Genomic DNA, 15,167 nt, shown 5'->3' with positions numbered 1-15,167 from the left:
TAAATTGGATTATAAACCTAAATGTAAGGACTAAAACCATAAAACTATAGAAAACTAAGATTAGATCTCTATTAATTTGGATTAAGCAATACTCTCTTAGATCTTATAGCAAAAGCAAATGTAACAAAGGAAAGAATCAATAAACTAGCTATCATGAGAGTTGAAAACTTTTGTGCTTTAAAGACTACCACCAAGGAGACCCACAGAATGGAGACAGTTTTTCAAGTCATAATTTTCTAAGGGACTTTATCCAGAATATATAAGGAACCTTTCCAACTCAATAATAAAGACAATAATAAGACAACCCAAGCCAGGCATGGTGGCGCATGCCTGTAATTCCAGCACTTGAGAGGCTGAGGTAGGAGAATTGTTGCAAGTTTAAGACCAGCCAGGGCTACAAAGTGAACTCAAGGCCAACCTGAACTGCATAGTGAGACCCTGTCTCAAAAACAAAAAACAAAACAAAACAAAAAATCCAAACTAAAATGTGGGTAAAAGGTAACATTTGTGAAATAAATTTACGAACAAATACTTAGTATTATTAACTATCAGTGAAATGCAAATTAAAACCATGAAATACCACTTCACACTCAATAGGATGGCTATAATAAACAGACATAATAAATCAAGTGTTGGTAAATAGGTGGAAAAATTGGAACATTACACTGTTGATGGGAACGTCAAATGCAATAAGGGCTTTGGAAAATGGTTGGTGGTTCCTCAAACAGTGAACTATCTGATCTACCAATTCCATTTGTTAGATATATACTCATATGAAAATATGTCTATACAAAAACTTGTACATAAATATTCATAAAAGTATCATTAAGCATAGCCAAAAATTAAAAGCAACCAAAATAGCCAGCAGCTGATGAACAGATAAACCAGTCTTCTGTATCCATATAATGGGATGTTGTTTGGTCGTAAAAGGGAACTAATACTCATTACAACATGGATGAACCTTAAAACATCATGGCAATTGAAAGAAGTCCATTACAAAAGATCAAATAGTGTATACTTCCTCTTATATAAAATGTCCAGAATAGGCAGATCTATAGAGACAAAGGAAAATGTTTGGTTAGGACTGCTTTGGGCTGAAGTGAAGGATTTGGGGAGTGTGGCTAAGAGGTACAGGTTTTCTTTTTATGTAATGGCTATATTTAATATTATTTATGGTGATGGGTACTTAAGTCTGTGAGTATATTAAAAGTCATAGAATTGTGCATTTAAACAAAACAAAAACAAAAATGGATATAGTACTGTCCATTGTCAAAAAATTGAGATCAGGCCTGCAGTACAAGGGGCAGAGGAATGTGTTAAATGACACAATAGAGACACTACCAGCAGAATCCAGAATGTGGAAAATTCAGTAGGACAAATGATTTAATAAAAAACACATTTGTTTTAAAGGATAAGGAGGGTGGTGAACGTGTAGAATGAAATCAATTAAGAAACATACTAACCCAGTGCAAGAAGCTTACCCCATTTGGATTCCATTTGACTGAATCAATTATTAAAAAAAAAATCGTAAGGCAAATATGGAAGTCTGAATAATGACTAATGTTTAAAAAATTTTTGTTTCTTTTAATGTGTGCTAATGGTATTATGGTTATGTTAAAAATAGCTTAAAAGAGACAACTACTAAAATATATACCGATGAAATGGTATATTGTCTTGACCGCATTAAAATAGCCCTATCTGGGAACAGGCAAATGAATGAGAATGCATATGAAGTAAGATGGTCCAAGTTGGATTATTTCTGTTATACTGTTCTTTCATCTTTTATATATATGTGAAAATTTTCATTATATAAAGTAGAAAAACATACAGGAAAGGGATTGAAAAACAATGTAGCAACTGACTGCTAAGAAAATTCAGACTACTAGAAATTTAGAAAGTAGCAACAATAATAAACATGGTAACCAAACACTGTACATACTTGCTACATCTTTTGATTTTTTCCCAACAACCTTGTGAGGTAGGGGTTGATTCCATTTTTTTTTAATGAGAAACTGAATCTTGGAGCTGTCATTGTCTTGTCTGAAGACCTGCAGCTGTGAAGGGCAAAAGCCATCTGAATGTCAGGCTGGTGTGGTTTCTTCCCTGTGATACTGATCTCTAAGTGACTCATGGGGCTTTGGCAGAACAGAGGGAGGGGGCCTCCTGGCCCTTTTTGCTTTCAGACATCTGCCATTGAACCTCTGCTAAGGCATTACTGATAGTTTATGGGGATGGAGTCTGTCTTCACTCGGGGCATACATTCTTGAAAATTTGACAAACATGTTTCAAATAGCTATGAAGCTCTCTCCCACAGAAGGCAATTTGGAGCAGATAATGATGATATGGAACAGAGTGATTGGAGAAGGGTTCATTTCCTCTTTTGAGACTCCCTCTGCCACATCCTTTTGAGATTCTGAAAGTATTATTTGGATTTATTGAGTAAGAACTGAGAAATGAAAATAAATTTATGTTGGGAGATAGCAACATAACACTATAAACATAGGCTTAATTTATCACTGCATATTACTTGTTATATAACTTAAAACATAGGTTTGTATTGAGAGGGTATCCAAGGAGGGGAAAATTATCTCACTACTAAGTAAGAAACATGGCATTCTTGAACACTATGAAGTTGGGATGGGAGACCCTATGGAAGATGAGGACACAGGAGCATACCTAGAGAGGGTCTGGACTTATAAAATCTAGTGCCTAGGAACCACTTCACTTAGAATATTCCAAATATGGGCTTAAAAATAGAGTCAGCTTTGTAGATTACAGAATTCCCCAAAGTGCATAAGAGCTCATTTTCCAAGAAGTGCGGGGAAGATGCTTGGGCTTGTCTCAACTGTTCCGGCATGGAATGGAAGAGGACGGGGAGAGAAATGTATTCCTCATGCTGACTCAAGTGACTCTCTCTCCCATCTGTTTTCTTCTAGCAATCAGAAATAGGAGGGCTTTTGGAACTGTAGCAGCAATATAAGTGAACAAAACAATATCCTTTCCTTTAAGAAGTTTTCAGTCTGGTAAGTATGGTGATCATATACATGTAATTTATAGTACAAAGAAAATGTTATATGTTCTAATATATATTGTTTGTAACACAAGTATAAATAATGTGCTGTAAACATAGGGAGAGACATTAATTCTGCAGGTGTGGGGAGGCAAGAGTTTACATGAAAAAATAGTATGCTCGCAGGAGTTAAGGTAAGAATATGATCACAAATAGGTGAACGCATCAAAAGTGAATTCCAAAGGGAACAGCATTTACTTATTCAAGAAACATTTTTTAGTTTCCCAGGGTTATGCAAAAATCATACTGGGCTTGAGGACAAAAAAAAAAAAAATGTGGAGAGACGTAGTATATGTTGTGTTTAGGGATGCTGAGATCACTGCAACTGTGTGTGTGTGTGTGTGTGTGTGTGTGTGTGTGTGTGTATTGATGTGTGTATATGTGTGATATGTGTGGGGAACTGAAAGTGCTTTAAGGTGGACCCTAGCCAGGTTGTGGAGGGTCTAGTTAGAATGTCATACCAAGAACTAATTTAAGGGGCTGGGGATTTAGCTCAGCGGCATAAGCGCCTGCCTTGCAAGCAGGCAGTCGTGAGTTCGATCCCCGGTACCGATAAAAAGGAAAAAGACAAAAAAAAAAAAAAAAAAAAAAAAAAAAAAACTAATTTAAGAGAGAGGACATAGATCTGCCCTCAAACTTTAGCATGGTTTCTAGCTTTGAAACTTTGGCAAGTTACCTATTCCTTCTGTCAAAACTTCCCCATTTGGTAAAATGATACAGCAATCCCTAAACTAAACAGTTGTAAGAATAGTTACCATGCTTACAAATCGTCTCTTTATCCTGCTTATAAGTCATCTCTTAATAGGGTTTGCTTTTTAGTGAAAATAAATAGCACATAGAACTGTTCCTCAGGCTATTGGGAATCATTGGAGGTTTGGGGGAGAGATACGGCTGGAAGGGTTTGGGTTTGAAATCCCTGTGGAAGCTGTGATTGGAAAAATGAGAGGGTGGAAGTATCAGGTAGGGTGAGATGCAGTGAACATCGTGGGGGCGCAGTGAGGAGGTGGGAGCGATAATTTAGGCAAGAGATGAGAGCCAAAAAGAAGGCAGTGGCATGGAATGGGCAAGCAGGAAGTTATTTAGGTGGCACGTGAGCTTGCTGACTCCTGGATATAGGAGGTAAGGGAAGGAGAGCTTTCCAGTGGTGGATCTGTGGTACCCACGGAGCAGGAGGCTGAAGGAGGGCCTTGGGTGTACTAACACTAGTGCGACAGGAGGAAGACGGTAGGCTGAAGAATGAGAACCTTTTAGGAAGCCTGCTGGTAGAGAAAATATGAACACCTCATTTTTCTGCGAGTAAGGAGAGGGCAACGGGCCCCAGATCCTGAATCAAGTCAATTTTGGAATCACCAGGGGACGAAGGTTTTGTACTTGTGAGTTCCCCCAAGTGGCATTTTTTTTTCTTTTTGAGACAGGGTCTCACTATGTAGCCCAGGCAGTGATCCTCCTGCCTCAGCCTCCCGAGTGCTGGGATAACAGGCATGCACCACCCATGCCTGCTTGAGGCATTGTATTGTTGAGGAACTTTTCAAATTTGTGTCTTTGTTTGTTTGTTTGTTTGTTTGAGATAGGGCCCACTATGCAGTTCAGGCTGGCCTTGAGTTCACTTTGTAGCCCAGGCTAGTCTCGAACTCTCAACGATCCTGCTGCCTCAGCCTCCCTAGAGTTCTGGGATTACAGGTGTGAGCCACTACACCCAGCTTCCAATTTGTGTCTTATGCAGCTGTGTTTATTAGTGTAAGGCATTTTTTCTCAGGATGGACTCAGAGAGAATCTCATGACTTTTCCAAAGGCCAACAAACCTACTTATTTTCTTCACCAAAGTCTTTCACAGAACATACTCAGGATCTTCCCGGTCTGATCCTGAATTTAAATGCAGTTTTTTCTTCTGGTCGTTCTGGAGACTGAACTCTAATACCACATGCAGTTGTTTGTTATATTTTTAGTTGATAATTACAGTTCATCTTGGAGGTTATTTCTTGATTTTTCTACACAGAAGTGTCAGGTGGTTTCCCACAGGTAGGAAGATGTAGAGACCATGGGAAAATGAAATTCTATTCTGACTTTTCTTTATGAGGAGGTAGTCACAGCTCTTTGGTGTTTTAGGCTTGAGGGACAATTAGAGACTTATTTCTACCACAGTAGGAGGAGGCTTTAGGAGGCTGGCAACAAAAGAAGACTGTCTTAGAGGATATCATCCAGCTATTTACTATAGAATCTATCCATCCGTCTGTCTGTCTGTCTGTCTATTTATCTATCTATGTCTGTCTATCTGTTCATCTCATATTGATCTCAGTAAAGTCTGAGATTAGTGTTATTTCCTTGGCTTGGAAGTAGTCACTGTGGTTACTAGCACATTCTATATTTTCAATGGAGATTTATTGATTGAAAGAGTTACAGTGACCTGTGATTTTTCTACAGGAAATTTTTTCTCCAAACGTCCCTGAGTATATAATACCATATTTCTAGATATTTGAGCCAATAGTTCTGATTCTTTGGTTTGTTGAGTACCTAATAGGGTCAAGGCTCATGTGAGGTGCCAGAGTGGGGAAGTAGGGGGAACTTGATAAACTAGCTCTAACCACAAATCTCAAGGATGTTGGAGATAAAGGAAGCAAGAGAATGTGTCACTTGTTCAATTTCCCGCTTGTCTTTAGCTTGTACAGGGGCATTTTCCCTGTGTTTTGATAACACTGAGACAAACATATGAAATACATATAGGCCTAGGGGTTTAGCTCAGCGGCATAAGCACCTGTTTGCAAGCACAAGGTTGTGCTGGTACAAAACAACAATAACAACAACAACAACAAACCCCCAACCCTCCCATATAATCCACAACCATGTGAACTGAGAAAGCATGCTAATATTATGCATTGATTCCCTGAGAGAAGGCTACATGAAGGCTGTACTTTGGAATTCTCATTATTTGTAGAAACTAAGAAGAAATACTACTTGCTTTGAATCCTGTTATGATTCTCTAACTCTGGATCAGCTTCTCAGTAGAGGAGTGAAGTGACCAGGAATAAGAATTTGAAAGGCATAGGGAAGATGACTGTTGGCTACAACTTTTAGAAGCCAGCTCACAGCTGAGTGGGCTGCTTATTTGTACTGCATGTGGGCTGTACTTTATATATCTATGTGTGTATATACAGAATGGTTTCAAAAAGTTCTGCCACTCTGGCTTCACTGTGACTCATCAAATCCTTGTTTTAGGGTGTCAATGCACATATGTGTGAGCCTGTGTATGTGTGTGTGCTTTAAAGAAGAGCTTGGGCAGAAATCATGTATGTATTAGTAAAAATGTGTTTGAAATGTGTGTGTATGAAGTTTTTCTTTTAAATGCAAGAGAGTGTCTATGGATAAAGTGTATGTGTGTGTGTTTGTGGATGTGTGTATGTGTGCATAGTGCAGGGGGTGGTGAGCAGCCAACCTATTAGTGATTCAGACATAGTATAAGACATAAAGCGTTTAACTTTTTGGGAAGACACCTAGAAGGGGACATACACATACCCATGTTTATAGCAGCATAATTCATAATAGCAAGTCTTGGAAGCAGCCTGTACATCCATCAGCAGATTAATGGATAAAGAAAACGTGGTATTTACACATAATGGAGAATACTTTGCCATAAAGAAAGATGAACTTGAGTCATTCATAGGAAAATGGATGCACCATGAGACCATAATGTTAAGTGAAATACTTCAGACATGCATGTTTAAATATTGCATAGTCTCTTATATGAGAAATTCAAAGTATAAATAAATAAGAAAATAAAAGACAGTAGAAATTAGGGAGCTAAATCTTTGTCAAATGAGAACGGGATCAAGAGATGGAGGGTGGAAATGGATGGATGGAAAGAATAGGAAAAAGGAATTGGGATGCTCAATGTGCATGTATCAACTGCCTACAAAGAAAGTAAATATCATGCTCTGAAAATGTAAAAAAAAGATATAAAGTGTTGTAGGAGTGACTGTTTTCCTTTCAGACCAGCACTCAGGTCTTTGAGGAGCCCTTGACTTTCTCCTTCCTTCTTGTCTTGTTAAAAAGGGATTAGAGTCCAATTAAGCTATTTAATCCCAAGGTAGAAATTCACGTTTAAAAACAAGATTCACAGCTTCTTAAAAAAAGACATCAGTACAGGTTGAGGTCTGTCCTTTCGAGTTGGCACCTGCATGATTCCAGAGTGTTTTCAACTGAACACCCAACGTGCAGTTCTTCTTAATTACTTTGCCTCAGATTTCTGCTCCTTCATCTTTAAAGTGCCCTTCAACCTAAATAGCCACATTCTATCAGGAATACTTCAGTTTTTGAATTGCCATAGTGTATCATGGCGTATTTCTCTTCAGGGTTAATAATAAAGACAGTATAAAGAGCTAATGATTACTGGGAGCTTAGAATGTGTTAGGCATCTGTGTTTTAAGCACTTTCCATACATTACCTCATTAGGTGCTTCATATGGAGATACCGGGGGTGGCTTCCTGAGTGTGTGACTATTATGGTCACTCAGGGCCATTGCTTGGTTTAATGCTCTGCTGTTGTCATCTTGAAATTCTTTATCATTTTTGAGCAGGTAACTTGCAATTTCACTTGACATTGGGCCCTCAAATCATGTAGTCAATTTGTAGTCTGTTGTCAGAATACTCAGTAACCATTTTGCTTCCTTTCTGATGCCTAATACATTTCCAGAGGATGGGGTAGTGAGTTTCACATTGTGATGACCAAGCCATCTCTGGAAAATGGGTCATCATCTCCTTGAAGGGGCCGCAGTCATGTAATGGCATTTAGCATGGGATAGAAAGGTGTCTGTGAAGGGAGGCTGTTCTTAGACAAGAGGATTGGAATAAAGGGAAAGGGGCATGAGAAAGAATGGATATAGTCACAATACATTATATTCATGAGTGAAAATGCCACAAGGAAACTCAATATTTAAAAAATTAATATGTAGTAATAAAAAGTATGGGAAAAAGAAAAGTAAATACCACTATTTGGAGGAGTTGTCCAACTTCTCTAGGACTCAGTTTCTTCATCTGAAAATTGCGCCAATAATACCTAACTCAATGTGATCATGTATGTACAGTTCTAATATATAGTGCATACAACATTGGTTAATATTCATGCATTATGGGTGGTTAGTCAGTACTCAACAACAAGTATTGCTTGTGACATGGTACGGATCCCTTGCTTACCTCCTAGGCCCCCTTACCCCAGAGATCCCTACCTGTCCAGCAGAGTTGAGAGAGAAGTCTGCCTTCTCCAAGGGCTGGGTGAACACAGAGGGGTTGCTGGAGTTGATGAGCACTGGGGTGCTGATCTCCACCATGTGGCGCCCCGAAGGAGAGTGGACCATCCGGTTGAGAGTGTTCAAGGCTGTTGTAATGGAGAACTGCCCAGGTCCCTTCCTCCTGGACCCCGGAACCCTACGGAGTGTAGGCGTATTGGCTGTCTTGCTTCTGGGGGATGAGGATGCCAGGGACAGCGTTTTTGTGCAGGATGACTGACATCCTTTGTTCTTTTCTAGGAGGTGTCTTGCAGTGAGGTTTGGCTGATAAGACAAAAGGTCCGATAAGAAATTAATCTTTCTGATCTAATGTGAACAGCCAAGTCCCAGCCAGGCTAGTCTAGAGCCAGGTCAGATGCCACCTCCTTAGTATTTGGTTCAGGTGGCCATTCCTGGGTCGACCTGAGAGCAGCTTCCTTTTTATGAACGTGGCCCTGCTACTTTGTTCTATCCAGTGATTGTGACCTCTGTCTTGTAGGCATCACCCTTTACTATGGTTTGAAGAGGTTAAAGCTAGAGCAGAACATTCTTGTCCAGCCCCAAACACTCTCCCTTTCCCTGGTTCTCCCAGCACGTTCACCACAGTGGACCTTCCCCTCTTGCGTCACTCTCCCGGAAGCCCGATGGGGGCTACTCGCCCTTCTCGGTGCCCAGCAGCCCCTCTGCGTCCCCATCGCTGTACTTTCCATTCCACATTTTTATTTATTTATTTGCCTTTCTTCTGCTGGTTGGTTTGCTAACCACCCAGGGGAGGAAGTTTATATTTCCTGTCCCATATCACAGGATGGATGCTTAGGGAGTATTTGTGGAACAATGAGTGAATGAAGTTCCCCAAGTCAGCACATTCGAAAAGCATCTGAGCCAGAATGTAAATGCATTCAGGACCCTGAATCCCTGTACTAAGGCTGTCTTTTATCCCTTCCTTTCAATACTTTGGTCTTTGGTTTCTTTATCTTTTCTTACTGTCCTAGACTTCCTAGTCAGTGGTGTGCTGGTGATACAGCTCTCAAAAAAGAAAAAGGATAAAGCCTCAATTTGTACAGTTTACCATTCTACCAATGGGTTTAGTAGTTGAGTAACATAATTCTTGGAAATGTAACAACTTGTTCTTTCCACCTAGTACCAGTCAGCTTCAGTACACCACTGTGTTACTATCCGCCTTCTCCTCTATGTTGAATAAGTTTCCACCAGAAATATCTGTTGAAAGCCATGCCCACTGGGGATTCCTGTGGATTCATTTCCTTTGCAAATCTAAAATATATCAATAAAACAAGGGTTCATGTGAATTAACTCTTAATTTTCAGGATAATTACTTAAGTCTCCCTTATTACAAATCATCACCAGTTGTTCTCTTAAAACTGCATCTCATTCTAATTTAGAAATTCAGCTATAGTCAAAAAAAAAAAAAGGATTTTGCACTTAAAATTTTTTAAAAGGACAATGTACAGAAAGATTAAAATAACTGACATAGGAGAGCTTTAAAGAAGATGCAGTTCTTGCTTTAGGAAGCTTGTCATATTGTGAAAGACTCATCAAGTAGAGGAGTGGGTATTATTATGTTCACATTAAAGATCAGCGAGCGGAGACCTAGAGCTGACATTCGTGACAGAACCAACACGAAGACTACACAATGAGAAAATATCAGATGCTAGCAAGTTCTCCAATGTGACCGAGTGATTGAGGAAGAGGTTATGTTAGGTTGGGAGGCCAAAGAAAACCCTCACAAGATGACACATAAGCTGAGGCAACAAAGGACGAGGAGTTGGCCCTGTGAAAATAGGAGCAGGGACATGTCACCAGGATTAGCAGCCAGTGGGAAGGACAGAAGAGAGAAATAGAAGGCTGGAACAAAGCTGGTGAGGAGAAGCAGTAAAAGTGCAGGCTGCACAGGCAGGCAGGAGCTGGATCACACAGGGACCGCAGGCTTCGATTTTATTTTAAGTGTAATGGAAACCTTTGGGAAGATTTCAGTAGAGGAATGACATGACCTGATCTATGCTTTTAAAAGCTCATGTTACTATCTGGCAATCTCTTATAGTTAAACTTGTCTTTAGCATCTGACCCAACAATCCCACTCCTAGGTAATTATTCAAGAGAAATAAAACTTAAAAAAAACTGCTATGCAAATGTTTATAGGAGCTCCCACCCCCTCTTTGTCCTTCTTTTTGAAATCGGTCTTGATGTGTCAGCCAGGCTGGCTTCCAGCTCACGGTCTCAGGCTTCTGAGAAAATAGTAGCTTTATTCATAGTTGTCAACATTGGCAAATAACTCCAATCTCTTTCAACTACGAAATAGAGCAACTCCAGTGCATTCATACAACGAAATATTACTCAGCAATAAATATACAATGAATCTTGACTGTATTGTGCAAAATGAAAGAAGCTGACCTCAAAGAACTACATTCTGCTTAATGCTAAGTGAAATAAATCAGGCAAGGAAGGTTAAATATCACATGGTTTCTCTGATATGAGAAACTGAAAATATAAGTAATTTAGAGCAAACAAAAGAGAGACAGCAGGAAACAGGGACGTAGCACCGGGCAGTGGGAGGGGATCTGGGGAAGGAGAGGGGAGGGCGGGATGAGAGAAGGGGAAGTAAAAATGAGCAAGGTGCCCTGTATATATATGACCTTCTTGAACAAGAAACCCATAGGAAGAGAAAGTAAATCAGTGGTCATCTGGTGTGGAAGTCAGGGGAGGAACTAACTCCACAGGGGGCCACCGTGAGGGATTTGCAGTGTTGGAACAGTTTTCTCTCTGGAATGTGGTATGGCTATATGATTGTATGCATTTATGAAAGCTTATAACCATTAAAGCAAACATACATAAATAAATTAAAAGGTTCATTCTGGTCTTTATTCAGTAATGCCAGAACAGAAGCAGGGAAACCACTTAGGAAGTAACTGAAAGTGTTCAGGGTGAGGGGGCTCTGATGGTAGCTTGGGAACCGGGGACAGTGGTCATGTGCCCAGGGCACTGACCCCACCAGCACGTGTCCAATAAGAGGACAATGTACATTCTTTGAATCGATGAATAATCTTCTTTTCTACCATTTATAGCTTTAATGAAATGAGTTAATTTCTGTGCTTTAGTCCTAATCATTCTGCCCCCAGGGGGGTGCCACCATCGGTTTTCTTATCGGTGACCCTGACACAGGGCCCCCTGAGATAGTGCGTCTGCCTTGTGGGCTGCTGGCGTGATGAATGGCTCGGCTGGGAGTAACTGCAGGTCTCTTAGGTTTGTACCCACTCATTTGCAACAATATCCTTGAGGTTCATTGCTTTGAGCAAAGTTCATACAATTGAGGCAGACCCTGCTGGAGGAGTTCTGACAGGAACAGCCATAAGCTCAGCATTTGTTTTGCTACTTTTTATGCAGGTACAATTCAATAAATCAAAGGATACACTAACAAGAAAAATTCTGTGTATGCCCCCGCCCAAATCCCCATAAGAAGACTTCCTTCCTTCCAGCGGCTTTGCATGGCGCTGGTAATTCAAAGCTTATTTAAAGAATTCTCAGCAAGTGCTAGTCTTAATGAAATTACTGGAGTCAGAATTTAAGTACTGCTTTAAAAAGCTCAATTTAGATTTCAAGTAATTTTTGAAAAGCAGGTTCCCGATTAGAGCAACCACTTGATTATCTTATCCCCCTCCTAGCAATTAGGAGAACAAATGAAGCAATGGCTAGCTTGATGATAATTTTGAGGGTACTTGTAATCACTAATTTTAGAGGTAAAGTGGAAGGCAAAGTCTCCAAATGAATAATCATTAAATGTAGAAGTTTTGGGAAAAAAGGGTTTCTGAAATAAAAATAATCATTTTATTTTAAGGTAATAACATCAGTGGTGCCTTTCCCCCTCAGAGGTATGAAATATCATCTAAAATTAATGCAGGGGACCATGCAAAAGTTGCACATCTCCTTTGTGTCCAATTAGGTACTGATTGCTGCTGGTCTCTGGCCTTGGAGAATTAACCACTGTCTCCCAATTACTGCTATTGTTCTCACTCGGTAAATGTTGCTTCACCCATTAAATAGCTCCAATGCAACTGAGACACACAAATCCCAGTGTAGGGCTGCCCTTGATCACTCCCCTCCTGCCCTCCACTTGGACAATTCCCCAGTCCTAGGGATTCTACTGACAAGAGGGCCTTGACTCTTTAAACTTCTTTCCAGTCTCCTCTTGGAACCCAGCCATGCACCACCTTCCTAACCAGTCTTTCTGGTTTTTTTCTCCCTCATTTTCAAATGACTCTTCCCTCTGCAGCCAGAGCAGCCATTACAGAACCCAAGTCTGATCGGGTCACTTCCTTACTTTTTCAATGGTTTCTGTTGGCCTTTGTGTCAAATCCAAACTTCTTAAGAAGTGACTGAGGCAGTAGTCACCAGGTATTCCAAGCTTCCCTGTACTGCTCAGCTGCCTTGCAGTCAGGAGAGCTTGTGTGAGGCTGGAGGGCTAAGGATGGGAGTAGGAAGGGTCACTTCTGTGCTGGGGCGTTCAACTGCTGGTTCACAATCCACTCTTTCACTGCCTGGAAACTAAGACATTCACGTGTTTCATATAGTGCAGTTATGAGATGGCCTTGCTTATGAGTCTGGGTTTCTGTGTGAGCAGAACCGCTTATTATCCTGCACTAAACATGAATGCAGGTGAGAAATAAAGTTCCCTTTGTTAAGGCACTGAGTCTTTGGTGCTGTTTGTTGGCAGCATAACCTAGACCATCTGACTGTACAACATGGCTTACAGAGTCATCTGTAGTGTGTCTTCAGGTGTCTCCCAGGCTTCATTTTTGTTATCCTCTTCTTTTCTAAACTCCAGGTCTGGAACTCTTGGTTCTTTGGATACATTATAGTTCCTCATCACGCAGCTGCTACTCCATTCCCTAAAATGCTGTTCCCTCCAAACTTACCTCGCTCACCCTAAACGTCTATCACACCGTGTCTTAAGTGGCATTTGCTGACCTCATACCAAGGGAACTGCACATCATGGCCCCTAACAGTTCCTTCTCCTTCACATTTTGAATCATTTGTCACACTTACAAATTCCTGAATGTCTGATTGGGTAGTTTCTGAGAGTAGGAGTCCATATCTGTCTTAAATCTTAAGACTTCGCACAGGACCTGACATAGCAGGCACTCAGCGAAACATTAGTTGAATGACTGAATGTGTGTTTAGGATTGAGTCTCACTGAAGAGTTTGTTTTCTAAAATTTTTCTGACCATTTTCAAATAGTTTTTCATCCATCCATTTATTGCCATTTTTTCTTTTTGTGGTGCTAGGAATTGAACCTAGGATCTTATACACGTGCGGCCAGTTAATTTTTTGCCAAGCACCTATTCTGTGTTAGGGTAGCTTGTAAGGTACAGTGAGTACACCTGTCAGGTGTTCACCGAGGAAATAAACTGAGCATTGCTGAAATTTTATGGAGGGTGTGGGTTGCTAACTGACCCTTACAGAGTAAGTGAAATCGGAACAGGTAGACAGTGCTGGGTGAGTGTTCTTAGAAGGGCCGCAGGAAGAGGAGAGCACTAGGAACAAGATCTTCTAGTGGCAACAGTAAAAAGGACAATCTTTGCGGACCCCCTTTCCATCCCGTCTTTCGGTTGTTCCATTGCTTCAACACTCTGAGTAGAGGGATAGAGAGAACCTGAACAGCAGCCAGTGCTCTGGGCATGGCTTCATTCCGAACCAGCTTCAGCTCTGAGGAACAGAAGAACTGGTCTCCTCCGTGCATTCATGTCTCTGTTCTCTCTCACCCTGCCCTTTCCAGGGTGGAGACTACTATTTCTACTTCTTTGACAGCTCCCTAGTTCTCATTTTTAATGCTTTCTGCATGGTAAGCATCTACGAAATGCAGCAAAACAATGAAACCTCTCTTTTACGTTTGTGATGCTTTGCTTTGAGCAAGGGTGAGGCTCGTAACACAGTGGATTACATTATTATACCAAAGAAATAGGTGGGTAGCTCATCAGGTTTTTCTTTTCTTTTTAAAAATGATAGCTTCAAAAAACAAACCACTGAAGAAATAAATATACGCTCATCTCAGAAGATTTAGAAAACACAAGTTGACAGAAGATAATGAGAATCACCCAGCATCTCACAATGTAGTGATCACTACTATTAATATTTTGGTACACATTCTTCTAGTTGGTTATCTATTTATATACACACATATATTTATAAAGCTAGTTTCACATAGTTTAATATTTTTATCACTGTAGAAAACATATATAAAATTTACCATTTCAGTAGTGTTCGGTAATGTGCGTTACAGCTCAGCAATGTTGAATATATTCACACTGTTATGAAATAGATTTCTAGAACCTTTTCATCTTGTGAATGTGAAAGTCTACACTCCTTAAATTTATTTTTAACTTGATAATCTTAAATTTTTCTATACTATCTAATACTGTGTGATATTAAATATTATTTCACAACATTTTAAAGGAACTATATTTTTCTATCACTATAATTTTTTTTAAAAACTTTGTTATTGAGTATTTATATTAATTTAAATTTTCAGCACTATACACAATGCTATGATAAATATTTTTCACATTTGTATGTATATTTTTGCATGCTTATCTAAATACTTCCTTACTAGAAATTCTCAGATGTAGTACTACGAAGAGGTACATATTTTACGGTTTGTGATGGGAGTTTATGTGAACTTGGATATTAGAGATTTCACCAATGTACATCCCAGCCGCAGAATGGAAATGATCCGTTTCCCTACACCTTCCCAGAGTTGGGCATTATTGTGTGGCATCTTTTCATTAGAGACTTTAGGTAATTCTGAAATAAGACTCATGTGCAGTAGGA

At 39.9% G+C, this 15,167-nt stretch overlaps 1 protein-coding gene and 1 long non-coding RNA gene across 10 annotated transcripts in view; one reads left to right on the top strand and one right to left on the bottom strand.

Moving 5' to 3' along the window:
- Positions 1-15,167, top strand: part of LOC134471917 (uncharacterized) — a 128,772-nt gene that overhangs the window by 22,588 nt on the left and 91,017 nt on the right. For all 3 annotated transcript variants that reach the window (XR_010041661.1, XR_010041660.1, XR_010041659.1), the window contains exon 2: positions 2,937-3,023. This is a non-coding gene — a long non-coding RNA (uncharacterized LOC134471917). The remainder of the gene's footprint in view (positions 1-2,936; positions 3,024-15,167) is intronic.
- Sh3rf2 (SH3 domain containing ring finger 2) overlaps positions 1-15,167 on the bottom strand; it is a 109,834-nt gene that overhangs the window by 41,758 nt on the left and 52,909 nt on the right. For 6 of the 7 annotated variants that reach the window (XM_063232296.1, XM_063232297.1, XM_063232300.1 and 3 more), the window contains one exon: positions 8,289-8,612. The exons of the other annotated variant lie outside the window; for it this stretch is intronic. In XM_063232296.1, coding sequence (XP_063088366.1) covers positions 8,289-8,612 — 324 coding nt within the window. The remainder of the gene's footprint in view (positions 1-8,288; positions 8,613-15,167) is intronic. 7 annotated transcript variants of the gene reach the window in all.

The sequence above is a fragment of the Cavia porcellus genome, unplaced genomic scaffold (assembly GCF_034190915.1).
Source record: "Cavia porcellus strain 051 isolate PalLab524CR breed Dunkin Hartley unplaced genomic scaffold, mCavPor4.1 scaffold_21, whole genome shotgun sequence".
NCBI classification, from domain to species: domain Eukaryota; kingdom Metazoa; phylum Chordata; class Mammalia; order Rodentia; family Caviidae; genus Cavia; species Cavia porcellus.
Note: the sequence above shows the minus strand (reverse complement) of the source record. Positions and strands in the feature narration are given on the sequence as shown.